The sequence below is a fragment of the Xyrauchen texanus genome, chromosome 16 (genome assembly GCF_025860055.1).
Source record: "Xyrauchen texanus isolate HMW12.3.18 chromosome 16, RBS_HiC_50CHRs, whole genome shotgun sequence".
Lineage (NCBI taxonomy): Eukaryota > Metazoa > Chordata > Actinopteri > Cypriniformes > Catostomidae > Xyrauchen > Xyrauchen texanus.
The window spans coordinates 21,169,105-21,187,759 of record NC_068291.1 but is presented as its reverse complement, the minus strand read 5'-3'; the positions used below and the strand labels follow the sequence as shown (position 1 = coordinate 21,187,759).

The window sequence follows — 18,655 nt, the reverse complement described above, 5'->3', positions numbered from 1 at the left end:
AGCATTTACATGTTTCTGTTGTTCATGGTATATTTATTGGGGGAGTTTTACTTGCTTATCTACGCCCCCGGGTACATTTTACAAATTTGAACTACCAAATTATAGGGTTTGTTTCAATATTTAATAATTTTATTTCGCTGACGCAGAAATGAAAAGCAATACTCACATATCCTCAAGGAAATTCGCGCTTCCGGACAGTGACGTGTACAGTATGTTGTACAGTGGGTGTCAACACAACCTAAACAAGACTTTAATCAGTGACTCGGAACGACGGTAAAACAACAACGTGATGACAACTATCACACAATGTAAAACTGCCAACCTTTTGGCCACGTCGTCGCAACGTCGAGACAACGTTCTGTGTTTAAGGACTGGCCCGTGCCTCACTGTAACCCAGATTTATTTTTTATTTTTTTAAGAAAAATAAGGGCAAGTCAAAATGATTCTTTGTGGTAATCAACAATATGCCACATATGCTGTCGATTGATCTTAACTTATATTGAGGATTATTCCTTATGATTATTCCTTATTGTAAAGTGTTATATTTTCATTTATATTATAATATTGAACAAACATATTAAGTCAAAGTTAATTACTATAAGACACTGTAATTAACATGAAATGTAATTTTAAACTAACAAAGTTATTGTAATGTCATATCTGTTTCAGTAGGTGGCACTAACACGCTTAGCAATTGTCTAGCATGAAACAGTAGAAGTAGAGAAAATTATGTGTAACTAACATGTGAGTTTCTGCCTTGTCTTTATTTATGTATTTATTAGACCTGATATGGTCTAAAATGCTTTGACTTTTTGAAGGAATAAAATAGATGACGTGCAATTAGCGCTAAATATTTCAGGGGTCGGATATATTTCTCAACTGCAGTGCCACATTACAACCCTTAAGCACTTCAGTTAATCTGCTATTGCGGTATATTACACATCCTACGAAGCATACGGTGTCATAATAATGTCTGAGGCCACGACCCCAGGAAGAAAGGGCAACTTGGCAGGAAGTGCCAGAAAATTAAAGGACAACGCCGCAGATTGGCATAACTTCATCCAGAAATGGGAGCGCTTGAATGACGAGGGAGCCGCGATTGCCACTAGCATAGTTAATCTCGGATTGAGCAAAAAGTAAGCCATCTGTCTTGGATACTACTATTCTGATGCTAGTGAAACTTTGTAATGCAACACTTTTCGTACTACTGTCTACTTAAGATGAATCGCATATGATGTATCGTTCCTCTTTTGTAAGTGGCTTTGGATAAAAGCGTCTGCCAAATGATTAAATGTTACTATCCATATTACAAATGTGTCATCTTTATATAGTCTGTAAAAAAATATCCTCCATCTGATCCTAGATCAGCCGATGAGCCCAATGTTGTGATGGAAGGTGACAGCTCACAGACTGGGAGTCTGTCAGAGATCAGTCTGAAACAGAGCAACCAAGAGCTTGAGGAAGAATGCAACAAATTACAGGATGTTGTGGAAAAAATGGTAAGTGGTCTGGGTTTGGAGAGTAACCATTAGTCCACACTGGAAAGATATGTCAGATTTGTCTCACCCCAAAGGCGAATATACTGTCAAAGATGCAGAAGATGGTCCTTGCTGAGCGTGGGATCTGTGCACTTGAAGCATTCCAGTATGGAGAGAAAGGAAACCCAGCACCACTGTTCCACACTTGGTCTACACAACAGTTTGGTAAGAGAAAGAAGTGCTTGCCAATGTTAAAGATGCATGGAGTAATTTTTGTGTTTAGGTTATCTTGGATGCCAAGGGGAATGGATGCAGCATCATTTAAACACAATACTTTAAAGTTACCAATGCCCCTGTAGAAATTCACTATTCACAGTCAGCCATGATTCATTTAATCCATGAGTGTCCAATAACGGGGCATTTACTGAGATTGAAGGGGTCATGACATGAGGAATCAAATGATCCTTGATCATTTGACAAATAAGTAAGGGATAATCCACGGCTAGGTGTGTGTTAAACGATTATAAATGCACTACGTGGACCCTTCGCATCGGGTGGTTCTTCGCCTCCATGTTGTGCATTTAAAATAGTTTAATGCACACCTAGCCGTGGATTATCCCTCTGATACCATGGTCACTTGCCAGAATTGATTAGTTGCAGCTGTAATATATTTCTTGCAGTGCAAATTTTGACTGGAAGCATAAAAAAAACGTTTAATTTTATTTAAGGGCCATTAGATCTGCAGCTCCGCCTGTTCTACATCAGACACAGAGAAAAATTAGTACGTCCTCACACTTGGTCAAAACCGCCATTACAAACATGGCAGTGACAGTAAAAATTGCACTTACTGTGTAATAAGGGGAAACCCATTGAAAACACACTCTGGAACCTGCAGATTAAGACCTCTGAGACATCAGTATGCTATCCATCAAGACTGCAAGATTGACTGAATTAATGAAATTGCAATTTGTACCTGCACGGTAGCGCTTCTCTGCAAAAAGACGCTCACCTGCATTTTGTAAACACCAGCACTTCTCCTTCGGTGTTTGAGTCAGAGATGGTTGAATGCCATTATATTAGGTATGCTGATGAAAGTGGATAGGAAATATTTTCAGTTGTTGTAGTTCACTCTGTTTGCTCTGTAATGTTATGTTACTATGGTTACAAACAGTGCATTAATATTGAACGGTGATTAAAACTGGCCTGAACTACCTGTGCATTGAGCGGTTTGAACTGCACACATTCCAGCCAATCAGAATCGAGTATTAGAACAGACCATGGTATAAGAGGTCATTGTGCTAGTAAAACATGTACGTTTCAGAACTCAAAACTTCCTTCTTAGTGTAAAAATAGCATTTGTTAAAACCAAGCTGCCAAAATGACTCGTTCTCTACTTCATCCACATTGTGATGCCACAATGTGGAAGACATTTGCATCTCACCATCTTTGCAACAACCCATCAACACCTGCTTTACCTTATCACTTCTGTGGCCCCACCCAGTAAATGGTGAGCTAGCAAGAAAAGAGCTGGTCAGTCAAGAGCAGAGAGACTATTATAACAGTGGACGTTAAAGGAGAAGCAGCACCAAATTTGAGTGGTTCTGACAGAGGGTCAGAATGAGGGTAGAAAATGGTTATGTTTTACAAATTTTTTTTTTTTTTTGTTGTGTTTGTTGTGCAAAAAATAAAAATGTTACTAATACTTTAAATGAACCTTAAGGAACATTAAAATGAAGAAAAAAAAAAAAGAATGGCATGACCCCTTTAAGTGAGTGGTATTCAATTGGTCATGTGATCCTAACATGGCCTTCCCCATGAGGGTGACCCTTTCCATGTAGAATAAAACAGCCTTTGTAAGGTTACTAATGTGACTGGAGCCATAATATTAAGTGAGTGCCCATGATTTTATACAAATGTTTCAAAATTACAATTAATTTCTTTAGGAGTATAATCTTTTAATGAGGAAACAAAATGGTACTGAGTGCACATTTAAGGATTACTGATAGCTAATCATATATATGTGCCAAGTTATCACTATTCTATAAATATTTGTTTGATCTGTATGGACAAGTTTTCATTTTCTAAATATTTGATTTGAAAATGAAAGAATACTTATTGAAAAAATTAGGAGTGTGGTCTATTCTTGTGTATGTTTGACACCTTAAAGTGACATGACAATCTGGTGCTGTTTGAAATGCCCCATAAATGCCATTTGATGTTGTATTAAGACTGCCCAATAGAATTAATTAGCTGTGATAGGAATTGTTAACTTTTCCCAGTGTGTGCTAATTGTTTAAGCCTACTGAGAAATGCCATATTATAATCAATGGCCTTTGATTAGTTCATTACTTTGTTATTGTGACCTATGGTTGCTTTGTCTTTTCCATGGCAGCTGAAGTGTCCTCCAAGCTTTATGCATCATACAAGCAGGAGTTGGCCCTAAAGCAGACAATACTACAGGAATTAGCCCACACTGTGAATACTGACCTCACCATGGTCTATCTCTCATCTTGGCAATATCAACCCTACATTGAAGAGAGTGGAAAACTGCTACTAGAGAGTTTGCTGTTGGAAACGGGTCACAGATCCCTGTAATTCAGTTTTTTTTTTAATCAATGCATGAGGACAATATGTAAACAAAGTATTCTCTAAGCATATAACTTGTATATAAAATAAAATGCAACTTTTTATACACTAATAATGCTTCTTGTTCATGGAATGGTAAATAAGACTGTTTTGGTGGGGGTGAAAACATGTATTCCATATGAAAGTCTTAAATCCAAAAGCTCACTCACAAAAGTTTTAATGTCATATTTGAACATGTCCCTTTGTATTAAAAATGCTGAGATGCTTTGAAAAAACACCGTAAACCAGAGATTATATAAAAAGTAATAAAATAGTGCAACTTTTCAAATTACTTTGCACTTGACAAACTACTAAATAACATAAACAATGGAACATCTCTGAGGCTGCAAATTATAAGCACCTTAAGTCTCTTTTTGCTTTACAAATCTAGAGCCATTTTTCAGAGTTTGGGCTGGCTGGTTTTCAAAACAGCAATATTTTTCTTGTTATGTTTAAAACATCTCTAAATACAGTGTTTTGGGCCACACATCTGAGGAATTAGACGAATAATCATTTTCAGTGTGTCCAGATAAATATTAATTGAATAAAAAAAAATATAACATAGGGTACCAATTTAAACTGTATTGTAACTACAGCTTGAGTTTCTAACATGAAGGAAATGTTATTTCCAGACTCCACTAAATGACCAACTAAGTGAACACAGTATCACAAAAATCTTCTGAAGTGTTTCCATTACTGAACTTTGCTGAAGTCCATAACTTAATTTTGGCAAAGGTTTTTTTTCCCTTCCAAGCAACAGACTGTGCATGTTGTGAAAGAACGTGCAATTTAACACTACAAAAAAAACAGTGGATACCCTCAGCAATTTAGTGTTTCTCAACATACAGTCACTTTTCCCTTGAAATGTACTGTGTTATGAATTTAACACCAGTAACACTGCTATGTAGTTTTGGGGAAAAAAAAAACTTGCCAGACATAGTCTAAAATTCAAAAAGAACATTGACTTGTTTGTATAAACAGAAGAAAAAACACTAATGTATAATACTGTTTTTTTTATACAAATTTACAAAGAATGCAATAAAAAAATTTCATGGAAAAACAACACCGTTACATGGAGAGAACGTATGTTTGGTGTGAATAATGAACGGAAAAACAAAATGTTAATCCATCAAGTCTTTCTTTCCGTTTCAATGCCAAGCAGAGCATGAACGGTCTCTAAAGGGACTCCTTCAGGTGCCTCAATATGCATCATGGTGCCATCAGGCCCATTGACGATCACAATGCCTTTGGCAGCTAACTCTTCTGCACTCTGCATAACAAGCCCCTCTGCTGTCTGGATCATAACTGGTGATTCTTCCTGAACTACAGACTGGATCACATCGCTGACCATGGGATCTTCAAGAACACTACTCTGGCTATCTTGATCCTCTTGCTGGGTGGGTTCTTGGGAGGTCTTAAATTCTACATCTGTGCTCAGAGCTTGTTCCAATTGTTCCATCTGATCTACAACATCGACAGCTGCGGTGCTGTTCAGGACCTTGGAGATATCAGGATCAGGGTCTTCTGCGGTTTTTGAAGCATCAGATTCAGAAGAAGCCACTTCCGTTTCCATTGGCTCTTCCTCTGTCCTTGGTAGAGCAGCACTTTCAGTACTCTGTATAACGTTATCAGCAGTTAGATCTACACAATTCAGGTTCTCCAGTCTGGTCAACACCACCTGAGGCTTTCGGAGTACTGCAGCCGTCTCATCATTCAGGATGCCGTTCTGATTAACTTGATAGCCATTTGTTTCTTCATTGCAGTTTTCCATTTTGAACCTTTTTGCAGGAGGCAACATTTTGGAATTCTGAGGAGTCCATCATAAGAGAAAATATGATTACAATCAACAGTAAAGTGTTTGTTGACCACTAAAGCTAAAAGCAAGGTGCTGGATGTTATGAATCTGAGCTACATATGCAAAAGGTTGCAGGTTCAAATCACACAAGATGCGACCAATAAGCTAATCACCATTCTATCTTTGAGCAATCCACCAAACCTCAGTTGCTCTGGATAGTAGGGCTGCCCCCTGATAGTCGACTAACCATTAGTCTATGAAAAGAGTCTTGGTCGACCAAGTTTTGATTGCTCGGTTGGTCAAAAAAAAAAAACTCAGCACGAAAACAACAAACACCGTTATTACAGCTGGATGGACGCTAGGTGCTACTATGGGATAATTTTCGTTAAGCCGTTTCGTTGTCATTATGGGGTACTGTTTGTAGAATTTTGAGGAAAATAATGAATTTAATCCATTTTGGAATAAGGCTGTAACATAACAAAATGTGGAAAAAGTGAAATACTGTGAATACTTTCCGGATGCACTGTATATGCGCATAGATGACCTTTATGTCATCTGCACTTAATAATATAATAAAGAGTGTTTCTTCAAACGTGTGTCTATGGCAAATTATTTCAATATTAATTTGATAATAATAATAGTCTAATAATAATAATAATTATTTAAAAGATTAATGGGAAAACGATCCCTGGGATCGATGATGGTCAGAGTAATCGCCAATAGCTGATGCCTTTGATATCAAGACGATATTTGGCTCGTTTTCCCATTAATCTTTTAAATTATTATTATTATTATTATTATCAAATTAATATTGCAATAATTTGCCATAGACACAAAGACACACGTTTGAAGAAACACTCTTTATAGATCATTGTGCATTTCTATCTATAAATTAAAAAACTGTTCAGACAGTCTCCTTGTTGGTTTTTCTGACACAATCAAAACCATTGCCGCTTTTGCCGGTGTGACTGCGGCTCCCTTCGTGTGTATGCTTCTAAAATTTATATTTTAAAGGCTCATTATTACGGCTTAGTATTTCTCTGTAATGTAGAACAGTGTTAGCAATATTACTTATAACATACTTTCTCAGCCCTGGGACTGCCCCCAATATATATATGTAATTAAATTAAGATCATATACGTTCAACGACTAGTCGATCAATGGCTCAAATCAACGACTACTAGTCGATTAGGTAAATCTTTGGATGGGGCAGCCCTACTGGATAGAATTATCAATTATCTCTGTCAAATTATCAAAAACGTAGGTGATCATGGAGGGAAATTGGTAAGAATGAATTGTGCACGGCAAAAGTGTGGTTTATTTGCAAGCGCTGACTAAACACTTGATTTACTAAAAGGACTTTAGAGCACTATGTAGCGAAGGATGCAGCAGACCAACGTGATCGGACACTCTGCCGTGTTTGTACAGAATCACACCACTACTTTGATCCAGACACCTGAATCATCTCTTTTACATGAATATACTTCACATTTTAGTATACTGTATATGACTCTTTTCCATCATTTGCTAAATCTGAAAAATTACTGCTGCCATGATCGACAGAAAAATAATATATAAAGAGATAAGTAGCTCTTTTAAATAAATTCAGTTTATCGTCTGCTTTCCTCGGATGGTTATAGAACGATGTTAATTGTGCCAGTCAAATAGCACAGAGCTAGCAATAATAACACAAATTAAATACAAATGATGCAGTGCTATAGCAGCCCTGATTGTGCCTGTTTAAAGGAATATTCTGGGTTCAGTACAAGTTAAAGGTGCTGTGCAATTGTTTCATGGAAAGCTATTCAAAACATTTTCCTATTCCCTTAAAGATATTAATGAAATACTTGTCAAGAGATATCTCTCCAGTCTCTGAGAGAGCACTAGACTCCCTTAAACAGCACACAAAAAAAAGTGTCTGCCACGGTCTCTGATGATTCCTGCCTGTCAATCATTTTGTGTATTCACATAGTATTGTAGTTCCTGCAAATTATTGAAGCTTACTGCCATTTTTATGCCATGTTGTTCATAACAGTTATCAGTTGAGGGCTCTATTTTGCTGCTGTTGTTTCTAAACAATGCTGGTCTCAAAGCTCAGTCAATAGCATTTGTTACATAATATTGATTACCACTAAATTGAATCCTTTTCTGTAAAAAAGCAAAAATCTGTGTTCCAGTGAGGCACTTACAATGGAAGTAAATGGGGCCAATCCATAAATTATAATACTCACCATTTCAATAGTATAGCCACAACACAATGTGTGTTAACATGATTTGTGATAAAATCACTTACTAAACTTTTTTGTGTAAAGTTATTGCCAATTTTACAACTTAGCTGCCATGATGATGTAATGTCAACAACCCCTAAAATGACTTTATAGCTCAAATAATAATAATACAAGAGTTTTAACAGAATAATTACTGTAAGTGCATTCATAAAATTATTTGCATTTCTGCCTATAAAACCCTCCAAAAATTGTCCCCATTCACTTCCATTGAAAGTACATCACTGTAACCGTGATTTTTGCTTCTTTTTTTCCAATGAAAAGGAGGGACAGGGGGCCTGGGTAGCTCAGCCAGTAAAGACGCAGACTACCACACCTGGAGTTGATTATTGTGGTAATCAACATTATTCCACAAATGTTGTCTAATGAGTTCTACTTGTACTGAGCCTGGAATGTTCCTTTAAATTAGATTGTGGGTGGTTAGTATATAAGACGAATCTTTCTGCATTGAATTACCACGCTCAAAAAATTTGGCTGTAAAAAATCAGTTTAGTTAATTAGTCTCTATATGTTCAACATGTTAATTTTATAACACATTTGTCATTGACACAAATTACCCAACACTTTATATTTCTTGAAATATCCATATATCCAAAAAGAATACAACAAAAATTATGAGATTAATCATATTGTTTTTATATCAAAATTATTGTTTTTCTCAAACTGTATAAAATGGGTCTTACACATGAAAATATACAGCTGCCTTCATATTTTAAGAAGGGGTGTCCTTTGCAAGGGGATGATCATATTTCAGGGTCCCTGGCATTAAAACCCCCAGTGCTAAATGACTACTTACTAAAAGATATGGGTAGTGAAATTATATTATCTGTGCCGGTCTACTATGGTAAATGTTTTTGGTTAGCTCACCTCAATATTTCGTAGGCTCTTGGTGGCCTGATTTGTCATTGGACTCTGTTGTCCTTCAGAGGAATTTAGGAGTTTCAGCGCATTGGGGTCTGTTATACCAAGAGATTGTAAAACCTGGAATGACAGGACATTTTTATGTAAAAGAAGTTTGATCATTTGATCTTGTTTTATTTGTAGTTTGAAATGTATTACTTGCTTAAATGTCTGCTATAAGACTGCACTGTAGTATCCTTAAAGGCACCAGCAATCCTCTGCAATGTGTTACAAATGAAAATAAACTTCGATAACGTGGTCCTCACAAGGCTTTGAAGACTACATTTCCCCAATTACTTACTCCCATGTTGTTGACCTCTATAGCTGGCCGGGAGGCTGGTGAAGTATGCAAATATTCAAGAGCCATCTTCTTCACCTGGCTGTGTAGTTGCTCAAATTCACGATACACACTTGGGAACTGTTGCTTTGACGGATACCCCTTCTCCACCTTTAGGGGCAAGGACACTGTAAGCTCGCAGGAAATCTCACTACAATTCCTAACGGCAAATACAATCAGCTGTCTTTGGCCCTATTTTTGCCCTATTTTTAGATTGCTTTCAATTAAGGTCTGAAATTAAAGATAGAATTATGGATAAAATAACATCTAGACATTTTGGTTGGAAGTTGTGAGCAGGCTGACAGAGATTGTCAACTCCAGCATTCATCTTTCCCTCACTGTTCTTCTCCTTGGAGACACATCTGAGTTACAAGTAGCAAGCCACCTCAAACCATTTATATCTTTATCTATAACAATTGCAAAGAAGACTCTATTACTTAATTGGAAAGATAGCTGACTGATAGGAGACTAGTCAATTGGTCGACCACCCTGGTAAATCCCTACTGTAAAATGTTACGGACGTGACACGGAATGTATGTATATTTTTCTAAGATTTCCTTGTCTTTCTGGACAATTATTATTGTTAACATAAAGGGAAAATAAAGAGCCCCCTCTTTTTAACCTATGAAATATGGCTAGTTGAAAATGTTTTAGAAATGGTGCACATATCACAATGCAATTTCCTACACAATTCCATTAAATATAGACCTAAATGAACATTTTAAAAGGGGGTTTGTTCCTTTGCTTAAAACTTTACTTCTCAATGGTATGGTTGCTTGACAATTCCATGAAACTGCCTTCATACAGTTTTAAAACAACATGAGGGTGAGTAATTTATGATAGAATTTGTACATTTGGCTGTACTATTTCTTTAATTTGTTTTCAACAAGGTATTGAATATGATACATTTTAGAATTAGCTTCAAACACCTCACAATGTCTGTAAATATGTTTTAGGAATAAGGTTCTGCTGACTATCCCATACTCATGTCCAAGTCATACCTTCATCATCACAAATTCCCATACAGTCATGACTCTGGCCAGACGTGGAAGAACAATCTCCATAAGGTCTTCATCATCAAACTTTTTTATAAACTGAATAGAGAAAGAGAGAAAATAAATTTTCACAAAAACAACTGAAGACACATATCATCAGTAACTGCACTTTTAAGTAAACCCCTTTTCTTTTGTCTCCTCCTTTGTTGTACAATTATATTTCTGATCTAGACTGTGGCACTACGAATGTTGTTGTCATATACTAATAACTTAATGATAAATTGCTTGTTTTACTTCATTTCTAAGTCACTTTGGATAAACGTGTCTGCAAAACAAACCATGCAAATAAATGAGAAAATTTTAATTCAGTACTCAGTATAATAACATGCGTAATTCATCAAAGTGCACTTTTATAATGAGATGGGTTTTTCAAACTACACCCATAAGGGTATTTATCGCCTAAAAATCATATTATGAAAATAGTATGAAATAATTTTTATCACTAAATTAATTACATTTTATTATATATGTATATATAAACACAGCGCTTCTAAAGCTAAAAATAAATATGTTGATAAGTGTTTGCTTTTAGCTCAGATAAGTAGTTATGTCGGTAGTACCGAGCACAGACTCAGTTCGGTCCACGCTTACTGTCTGACTGACAGTATGATAATTAAACTGCAAATGGGTGTGATTTAATTAAATATATGTAGTCTACATGTAATGCACGTTGCAAAGATAAAGTGAGAAGCTTCTCATATGCCAAAAACACCACATTTTATGAGCATTGCATGCTGTGCTTATTGTTGTAGCGCTCATAATATCATTAAATTGCAGCATTTTGCACTTCATTAATCAAAATGTCATATAATCAACATTTATCCGGAAGTGTATAAAATACAGTCAAAATCATAGAACCAGAAACACCTTCACATCAAAATAAAAGTTTGATTCAAGATAAAAGCTCGATGTGTGAAATTTAAGAAATTACGACAGAAATACATATCACTAGTGTTTAGGTAAGGAATAATTGATGGACCGTTGAATTGTTGAAAACAAATGCACACCCGAGTTGGTAATGCGGTCACGACATGCAGCGGCTCTATTTGTTGGTCGCGACTTGAGACTCAATGTGTGGGTGAGTGCGTATGCAAGTGCGAGGGAGACAAGGGAGTGTGTGGGCTCTTTTTAACTGAAATTGAAATAAATGTAGGATATTTTTTAAAAATGTGACATTCTTAATTGATTTACTTTAACCAATGTCTTTGTTTATATGGTTATTTTGTTATGATAGCCTGTAGGCTCTTTGAAATAACTGAAATAATTTGGCAAAGTGATATGGAACCATTACGTGTTTACTTGAAAAATAATTGCACAACTTAGAACATCTGTCAACCAATCAGAATCAAGCATTTAACATACCCATGGTATAATATCGGAAATCTCAGTATCGGCCAATACCGATCCCGATTCATTCACACCGTTATTTTTTGGAACCCATTCAACTTAAATATTATTATCATTTGTAAACAAATAATAAACCAATCATAATAGTAATCTATCTCAATCATGCACCTTTAACTTTCAAACCCTCACACTTTTATTTTGACATTCTGAACTCTCCAGGAAGTTCTGTAAATGTGTCTGATTATAGGCAGGTTCACAGTAGTTTAATTAGCTTCTTATTAAAATTCTGGTAAAATGCACCTCTGTTGCCTTTCTAAAGGCATATTATAGGTGAACCAAACTATTGAGCATCTGAGATGTTGTTCGTGAGTAGCGCTCAAATATTGCGCAACTTGTGAAGTCTAAAAATAGCCACGAGTGTGTGTAAACAGAGCAGCGCCATTCACTGACGCGCTGGAGCTGCGTGTGCATTTTATATATTTACTTTAGCTATCGCACATCTTCAAGGGGCTTTGAAGTCATATGAACTACTTTAATTATGTTTTAATGATTCTTTTATGTCATTGTTTGAGCTTGACAGTAACGAACATGACTAGCACAGAGTATCAGATTTGGATCGGGCTCTAGGATTGGGTATCGAGAACCGGTTCCATTTTAAAACTTGTTTCAAGTTTCCAAGAACCGTGGATTCGATAAGATACGTGCATTTCGATTCCTCACTTTGGTTCCTAACTTATTAATCATGCTCGCAAGGTGAACGGCAGTGAGCATTTTACAGTCATATTGATCTGCTACAATTACCTAATTTCATTACGCACAAGCGCAGTTCATTACATTCGGCACTATGGCTGAGTCTGACAGCTGCAAATGCTCCAAAGTCTGGTTAAGCTATGTTATCAATTTTAGCAACACAGCAAAATGCAACACCTGCACTAAATGGATTTCATGCAATGGAGGAAGCACCTCCAACATGATGAAGCATTTACTTCAACACGGCGTGAATCTAATGGAATATACCGTGTCTGCCGCACCAGATACAGCTAATATTAGCAGTAGCATCTCACCCTCAGGTACAAAACACAGATGAGCAGACATTCACACGAGAATCACTGTTTAAATTGTTGCTTTTGCTGAGGTTTTTTTGTTTAAAATAAAATATCAATAGAGTAATGATTTAATCGATACAATCTTTATTTGAAGAGCCAGAAACTCCATTCATTTTAGCCATGAAGGGGAAAATGAGCAAGGAGAATGTGGATAAATGTCACCGGGTGGTGACAAGATTTGTAGTGAATCATTTTGCTATGGTTGAGTCATCTTCGTTTAGGTATGCAAAATGCATTCTTGATAAGGTTCTCAGTTTTTCACAGCAATATCAGTGGACTTTTGCCTTGTTTAATATTCTCCTGTGTCTCATGGCATATCAGAATCGGAGCTAGCTAACAGAACATTATATTCCATGTAACTGTCCGTTACATATTGTGTTACATTCTATTTTTTGTGTTATATTTACTTTAAAAGTTTTGGTTTGTAATTGTTTTTGTTGATCATTCCTCATAAAAAAGTGAAATATTTATTTTTATAAATGAAGGGGAACTGTCACAATTGGCAGTTTACTGGTTATAGCCATACTAAATGTGGCAAGAACAAAAGGTAGGCACATTTTTGTTCTTGAAGTATTTGCTCCATTTTCTCTCCAAACAATTATTGGAATCGGAACCAAGATTCAATAAGACCCGGATTCGATAACCAGAATCGGAATCGACAAAACTGAAATGATACCCAACCCTATCGGGCTCGCCGGACCGATACTCGATCTGTCTAAAAGCTTCAGTATCAGAGCCGATACTGGTCCAGGTATCGGTGCATCCCTATATATCACAAGCAAGAGTACTGTTGTACTGAACAGAAGTTTTCATTTATAATATGATGCTGCTCTTCAGTACTTTATTTGACAAAAATAAGACCAATGTTGTGTTAGATTGTTAGATGTTGTGAAGATCTTTACTAAAGCACTTCATTTAAAAAAAAAAGTAAATAAGTTACTTGACAAGTAAATTTTTTATTTTCTTGGAAATTGTGGAATATGTTGGAAAAAAATTATTATTTCATAGGGACCTACTTGAAAAAAAAAATGTAAGCAATGTTTACTCAAATGAGAAACACTCGAAAGAAACATGCTATTATTTTAGCTTATTAAAATGTTACATTTCAGCGTTAATACTTAAAAGTAGTGTTCAATAGCATAATACCTATTTTTCTGTGGTATTGAAATTGGTATTGAGAATTATGAAATTGTACTGGTATCGGTATAGACTACTGAAATTTTGGATATCGTGACAACACTACAGATAAGTCTATGCATCTTCTTACTTCTTTCAGTTGATTTCTCTGTCTTTGTGCTTGCTGCTCCAAGGTCATTCCTCTGGGGTACTTAGGTGGCCGTCCCGGTCTTCCTCTCTTTGGTGGCCGTCCAACCCTCCTAGGAAGACAAGGTCGTCCTGGACCCCTGGGCCTCCCAGGTCTCCTGACTTCTACCTTTGCAGTCTCTTGTACCTGTGTAAAGTGCAAAAGTAAAAATTTTTGTATAAGTACTGCATTGTTTTTTCCCCTCACTTATTATATTTACATATATTACTTTGGATAACATGTACATTTTCCATTACAATAGCAATACTATGTAGACTCATGATTGACTAACAATGCATGAAAACACCAAGAAGAGAATGTGAAGCAAATAATCTTACTTTTTGAGTACTGAGTGATTTTGCATGACCGGTATCAGTCACTTCAGATCGTTTCTCTTTAGTTTTAGAATAATCTTCTGCTTGAGGGTAAGTCTTGTTCTTGTCATGTGTGGGATTTAGCTTATAGTGTCTATTCAAACCAGCAACACCAATGTAGGCTTTCTCACATGTTTCACATTTAAAGGCTTTGTCACGGAAGTTGAGAGTGACATCTGAAGTCTTCTTCCTGCCTTCCTCTCCATCCTCATCCTCCACACTTATCTCGGAGTAGTCATCAGAATCTGACTGATGGCTTTCTGCCAAGTCCTCATTCTTAATAAACTTGTAGTCTTTGACCTTGTGCTTAGGTGGTCTGGACACCCGACCAGAGCGGGTTTTGATTTTTAGAGGCTTCTTCTGGCGATTCTTATCTCGAGGTGTTTCCTTTTCAACGGCTGGAGTTGAAGTCTTTGTAACCACGGTTACATATTTGTTTGGTGTTACAACCTTGGCCGTAGTGGATAGAACTTTTGTAGGTGGTGTAAGGACCTTTGTAATAGTGGCAGGAGCAACTGCAGACTTGGCTGAAGGACTTTTGATGATGGCAGGTGCAGGAACAGGTACTTTATGACCAATGGGAACCGAAATGGTGCTGACCACAGGAGCTGATTTCTGAAGGAGAAGCTGAATAGGAGGATCACCTGGGTTTTGCAGGAAATATTGCTGCTGTCCCGGCACTGGGGTAATGTGGATGATCTGTGGGCTACTCAGTGTTCCTACAGTTGAAACATTCACAAGTGGCTGACCGGCTGACAAATTTTGTGGCTGTAAAATCGCTATTGGGGTTGTCTGAAGTTGCTTATTGTCTTGCTTTGGTGGTGTCTGCACTTTAATTTGGATGGGCTCAGCTGCCTGATTAATTCAGAGTAAAAAAAAACATATCAGCAGTGAAAATAAATGGCTAAATCATTCATTAACCACAATATGTGGCCTAAAAAATATTTGATTGATTGCACACATACTAAATGAAAGTTAAATAAATGGGTGTTTGACAATACTATACCAAATACTGCACGTTTCTGCTCTAATCACATTAAAATAGAACAAAACTTATTAAAGACCCAGAGATCCTTAGTGTTGTATAGAACTATAAACTCTCCTATAGAGACTAAACAAATACATATATACAAATATCTGTTTCTTTTACAAAAGAATTATCATAATAAAACAAAAACAATATGTTTCTGCCTAAACAAAAGGATAAAGTTACTACTATTGCAACAACTGTGAAAGCATAAATTAAAATCTCATTTATACAGTTTAAAGGAATATTCAGGGTTCAACACAAGTTAAGCTCAATCGACAGCATTTGTGGCATAATGTTGATTAGCACAAAAATTGACTTAGGCTTATCCATCCTTTAAAACAAAAAGAAGCAAAAATCGAGGTTACAGCGAGGGACTTACAATGGAAGTGAATGGGGAACATTTTTGGATGGTTTAAAGGCAGAAAAAGCAATTCTTTGAAAGCTCTTGCGTTAATTCTTTTGTTAAAACGTATGTAGTATTTGAGCTGTAAGGTTCTTTAAATCATTGTTTTTACGGTCATTTTAGGGTGTCATCATGGCAATGAAGTTGCAAAATTGTCTATAACTTTACACAGAAAATGTCGGCAAGCTATTTTATTACACTAAAAATAGTGTCAACACGCGAATTGTTTATGTTCAGTGGCTTTACTTTAGAAACGGTGAGTATTTTAACGTTTATGGATTGGCCCCATTCACTTCCATTTTAAGTGACTCACTGTACAATGAAAAAATATATTTTGTAGTTAAGTAAATAAAGTAGAAAAGATTAAGAATTTTCTACAATGAATGAGTTAGTTTAACAATTCAACAGTTGAATTTAAAGATGAATGTTCTAGCTTATAAGTAAATATGATTTATGATTGTTTGTTATCTTTATCATGCCTGAATCCTAAAGGAGAAAAACTTGTCATATTTATTTGCTAATTTGAGTACATTTCACTAAATTTAAATAAGTACATTTTACTTAATTTTGGATCTTGTTTCTATCGCCATTAAAGCAAGGTGATGTTGTCAAATAGACAACAAAGCATGCATTAAGCGTCCCTGTGGAAGGCTTCTGTATGTTATGCGGTGCATGATTAAATATGTTGTAAAAGCATTGACATGCCAGTACACTTTTAAAAGCATGGCTTAATTTAGTGCTAGATTGCTTGAATAAACTGTACAAACAAAAAGCGTATAAACTCTACTAGAGAATTTCTAATGAAAGTCACCAAGAACTGTGTAGCTTTTAATTGAAAATATGGTCCGTTTAATTACCAGCAACTTCTGCGTGGAAATTGTTTCCTAGGCAAATAAATCTCATTTTTTCCAGCGTAGGGACGAGTCGAAATGATATTTTGTGGTAATCAATATTAACCACAAATGCTGTCGATTGAATTTATCTTGTTTGGACCAGGAATATTCCTTTAAGATTTCAGTTTTTTTTTTTTTTTTTACGACAGTGTTGGCTAATAAGAAAGAAATCAATTTTGTTGTTGCAAATCTGAGTTATGATAGACAATATCATGTTACCTTCTGGCTGCTCGTGTGCGCGCCATTCTGCGCCTGTTGCAGCGTGACCTGTTTGGCGACGCTCAGCAGCTGCTGCGACGCGTTCTGCACGATACTCACGGGCTGCGTCTGGATCGCTGTCGCCAATTGCAGATTACTCGCTTCCAACGTAATGTACGACGTCGGTGACGCCGTGACATCTTTCTGTAATATCTTCGGGGTCGTTGTATGAACAGCAGCCGGCTCGGCCTGTGCGATCACCTGTGCTTTACTGACTATAACCTGCTGCATTTCCACGGAGGGGGCGGGGGACGGTTTTGCGGCCGCCTCATTCCCTGCCACATGGACTAACTGTTGCTTCGATAATTGCTCGATTAGTTGTTGCTGCTCCTCCGCTGTTAACCCAGAGCTCTCCACAAAGCTACCGTCAGGCTGTACGTAAATTATTGTGGTCGTTGGTGCAAGAGCGTTTAAGACCTCGCCACTCACAGTGGCGCATTCAGCCGTCACGCCATCATCTGCAGCGGTCTGAACGTAAGACGTTATGATATTCTGATCGGTTATAATCTCACCGCCAACGAGCTGTCCGATCACCTCTTCAGTACCGTCCACAACTTTGACATCCATTTCTGACGCGCTCTGCATTAACTCGGCAAGGCCTTGATCAACGCCCCCTTCTTCAGTCGAGCTCACGGTGCACGGTTCAGTACTCGCTTCTTCTTGATTATTTTCATCTTCCGCGGGGGTCTGTGTCGCCTCAGCCTGCAGCACAGATTCACCCTCTTCGACGTTTTGCACGTTCGCGGCTGCAGATTTGCTCGCTGAATTATTATCGTCTTCATTGTCCGCCATTTTGCTTACAGGAGCAAAACTTGCTAGCTGATGAAAGAACCCTGACAAGAGAACGAGAAACGACCGTTGACTTGCAAACGATTAGTATTCACGATTTGAGTTATACGTGCGATATTCAAAACCCAGCTCAAAACATTTCAAGCTAAACAAAACGTTTATAATCCAGAGACGCTCGCGAGTGTAACGGTAGTCCCGCAATTGGTTTTTGCCACTGATGACGACAGCACGGAGGATGGTTAACAACAAATTACGTCATTTCCGCCATCTAAAACGGTGAAATGATGGTAAAGTTTTAAAAGGCTCACTGAGTTCTTAGTTGAAGTGGAGTACAGTTAAGTCTTTTAAGATTGCTTATGAATAAGAAATGCTCTTCTTTTTTTAGATATTACGATTAATTATTTGTATGTGCCGTGAACCTGGTTATTTTTTTGTCTTTTTTCTTATCTTTTTATCTATTGCCAATGCCTTGTATGTATATGCAGTTACACTTATACAATTGTTAACCTAAATTAAAAAAGAATGGCCAAGTTCAACGCAAATGTTTGTTTTGCAAAGAGACCTGCAGAATTTATTTACAAGAATCTAACTCATGTGCAGAGGATGTTTTTGTTTTTGTTTTTGTTTGGAACAACCAATGGGGTGATGACATTTGGTCAGTTCATGGAACTAATCAC

General features: G+C 36.9%; 2 protein-coding genes across 3 annotated transcripts; one reads left to right on the top strand and one right to left on the bottom strand.

Annotated features, from left to right (window-relative positions):
* Nucleotides 1-4,112, top strand: LOC127656566 (cyclin-dependent kinase 2-interacting protein-like). 2 transcript variants are annotated; one of them, XM_052144950.1, is made up of 4 exons: nt 1-1,136; nt 1,364-1,499; nt 1,592-1,703; nt 3,871-4,112. In XM_052144950.1, exons 1-4 carry the CDS (start codon nt 970-972, stop codon nt 4,071-4,073), a joined length of 618 nt encoding a protein of 205 aa, XP_052000910.1. In that variant the 5' UTR covers nt 1-969; the 3' UTR covers nt 4,074-4,112. The 2 variants fall into 2 exon arrangements, with proteins under 2 accessions (XP_052000910.1, XP_052000909.1); XM_052144949.1 differs by having other exon boundaries at nt 220-1,136; nt 1,574-1,703.
* Nucleotides 4,113-4,265: 153 nt separating this feature from the next.
* On the bottom strand, nt 4,266-18,222 carry LOC127656560 (uncharacterized). Its single transcript, XM_052144941.1, has 7 exons — nt 17,151-18,222; nt 14,570-15,460; nt 14,196-14,378; nt 10,422-10,514; nt 9,385-9,531; nt 9,051-9,164; nt 4,266-5,910 (listed from the first exon to the last, which is right to left on the bottom strand). The coding sequence occupies exons 1-7, from the start codon at nt 17,979-17,981 to the stop codon at nt 5,233-5,235; spliced, it is 2,937 nt and encodes a 978-aa protein (XP_052000901.1). The 5' UTR covers nt 17,982-18,222; the 3' UTR covers nt 4,266-5,232.
* Between the last annotated feature and the right edge of the window lie 433 nt (nt 18,223-18,655).

Bases quoted from the DNA above. Each gene is read 5' to 3' on its own strand.
- LOC127656566 (XM_052144949.1), top strand. From the start codon at position 970: ATGTCTGAGGCCACGACCCCAGGAAGAAAGGGCAACTTGGCAGGAAGT. The intron at 1,500-1,573 runs GTAAGTGGTCTG...CTCACCCCAAAG, and splicing joins AGGATGTTGTGGAAAAAATG to GCGAATATACTGTCAAAGAT. The intron at 1,704-3,870 runs GTAAGAGAAAGA...TTTCCATGGCAG, and splicing joins TTGGTCTACACAACAGTTTG to CTGAAGTGTCCTCCAAGCTT.
- LOC127656560 (XM_052144941.1), bottom strand. From the start codon at position 17,981: ATGGCGGACAATGAAGACGATAATAATTCAGCGAGCAAATCTGCAGCC. The intron at 9,532-10,421 runs GTATGACTTGGA...TTGCCCCTAAAG, and splicing joins GGGAATTTGTGATGATGAAG to GTGGAGAAGGGGTATCCGTC. The intron at 9,165-9,384 runs GTAAGTAATTGG...CTGTCATTCCAG, and splicing joins TAGAGGTCAACAACATGGGA to GTTTTACAATCTCTTGGTAT.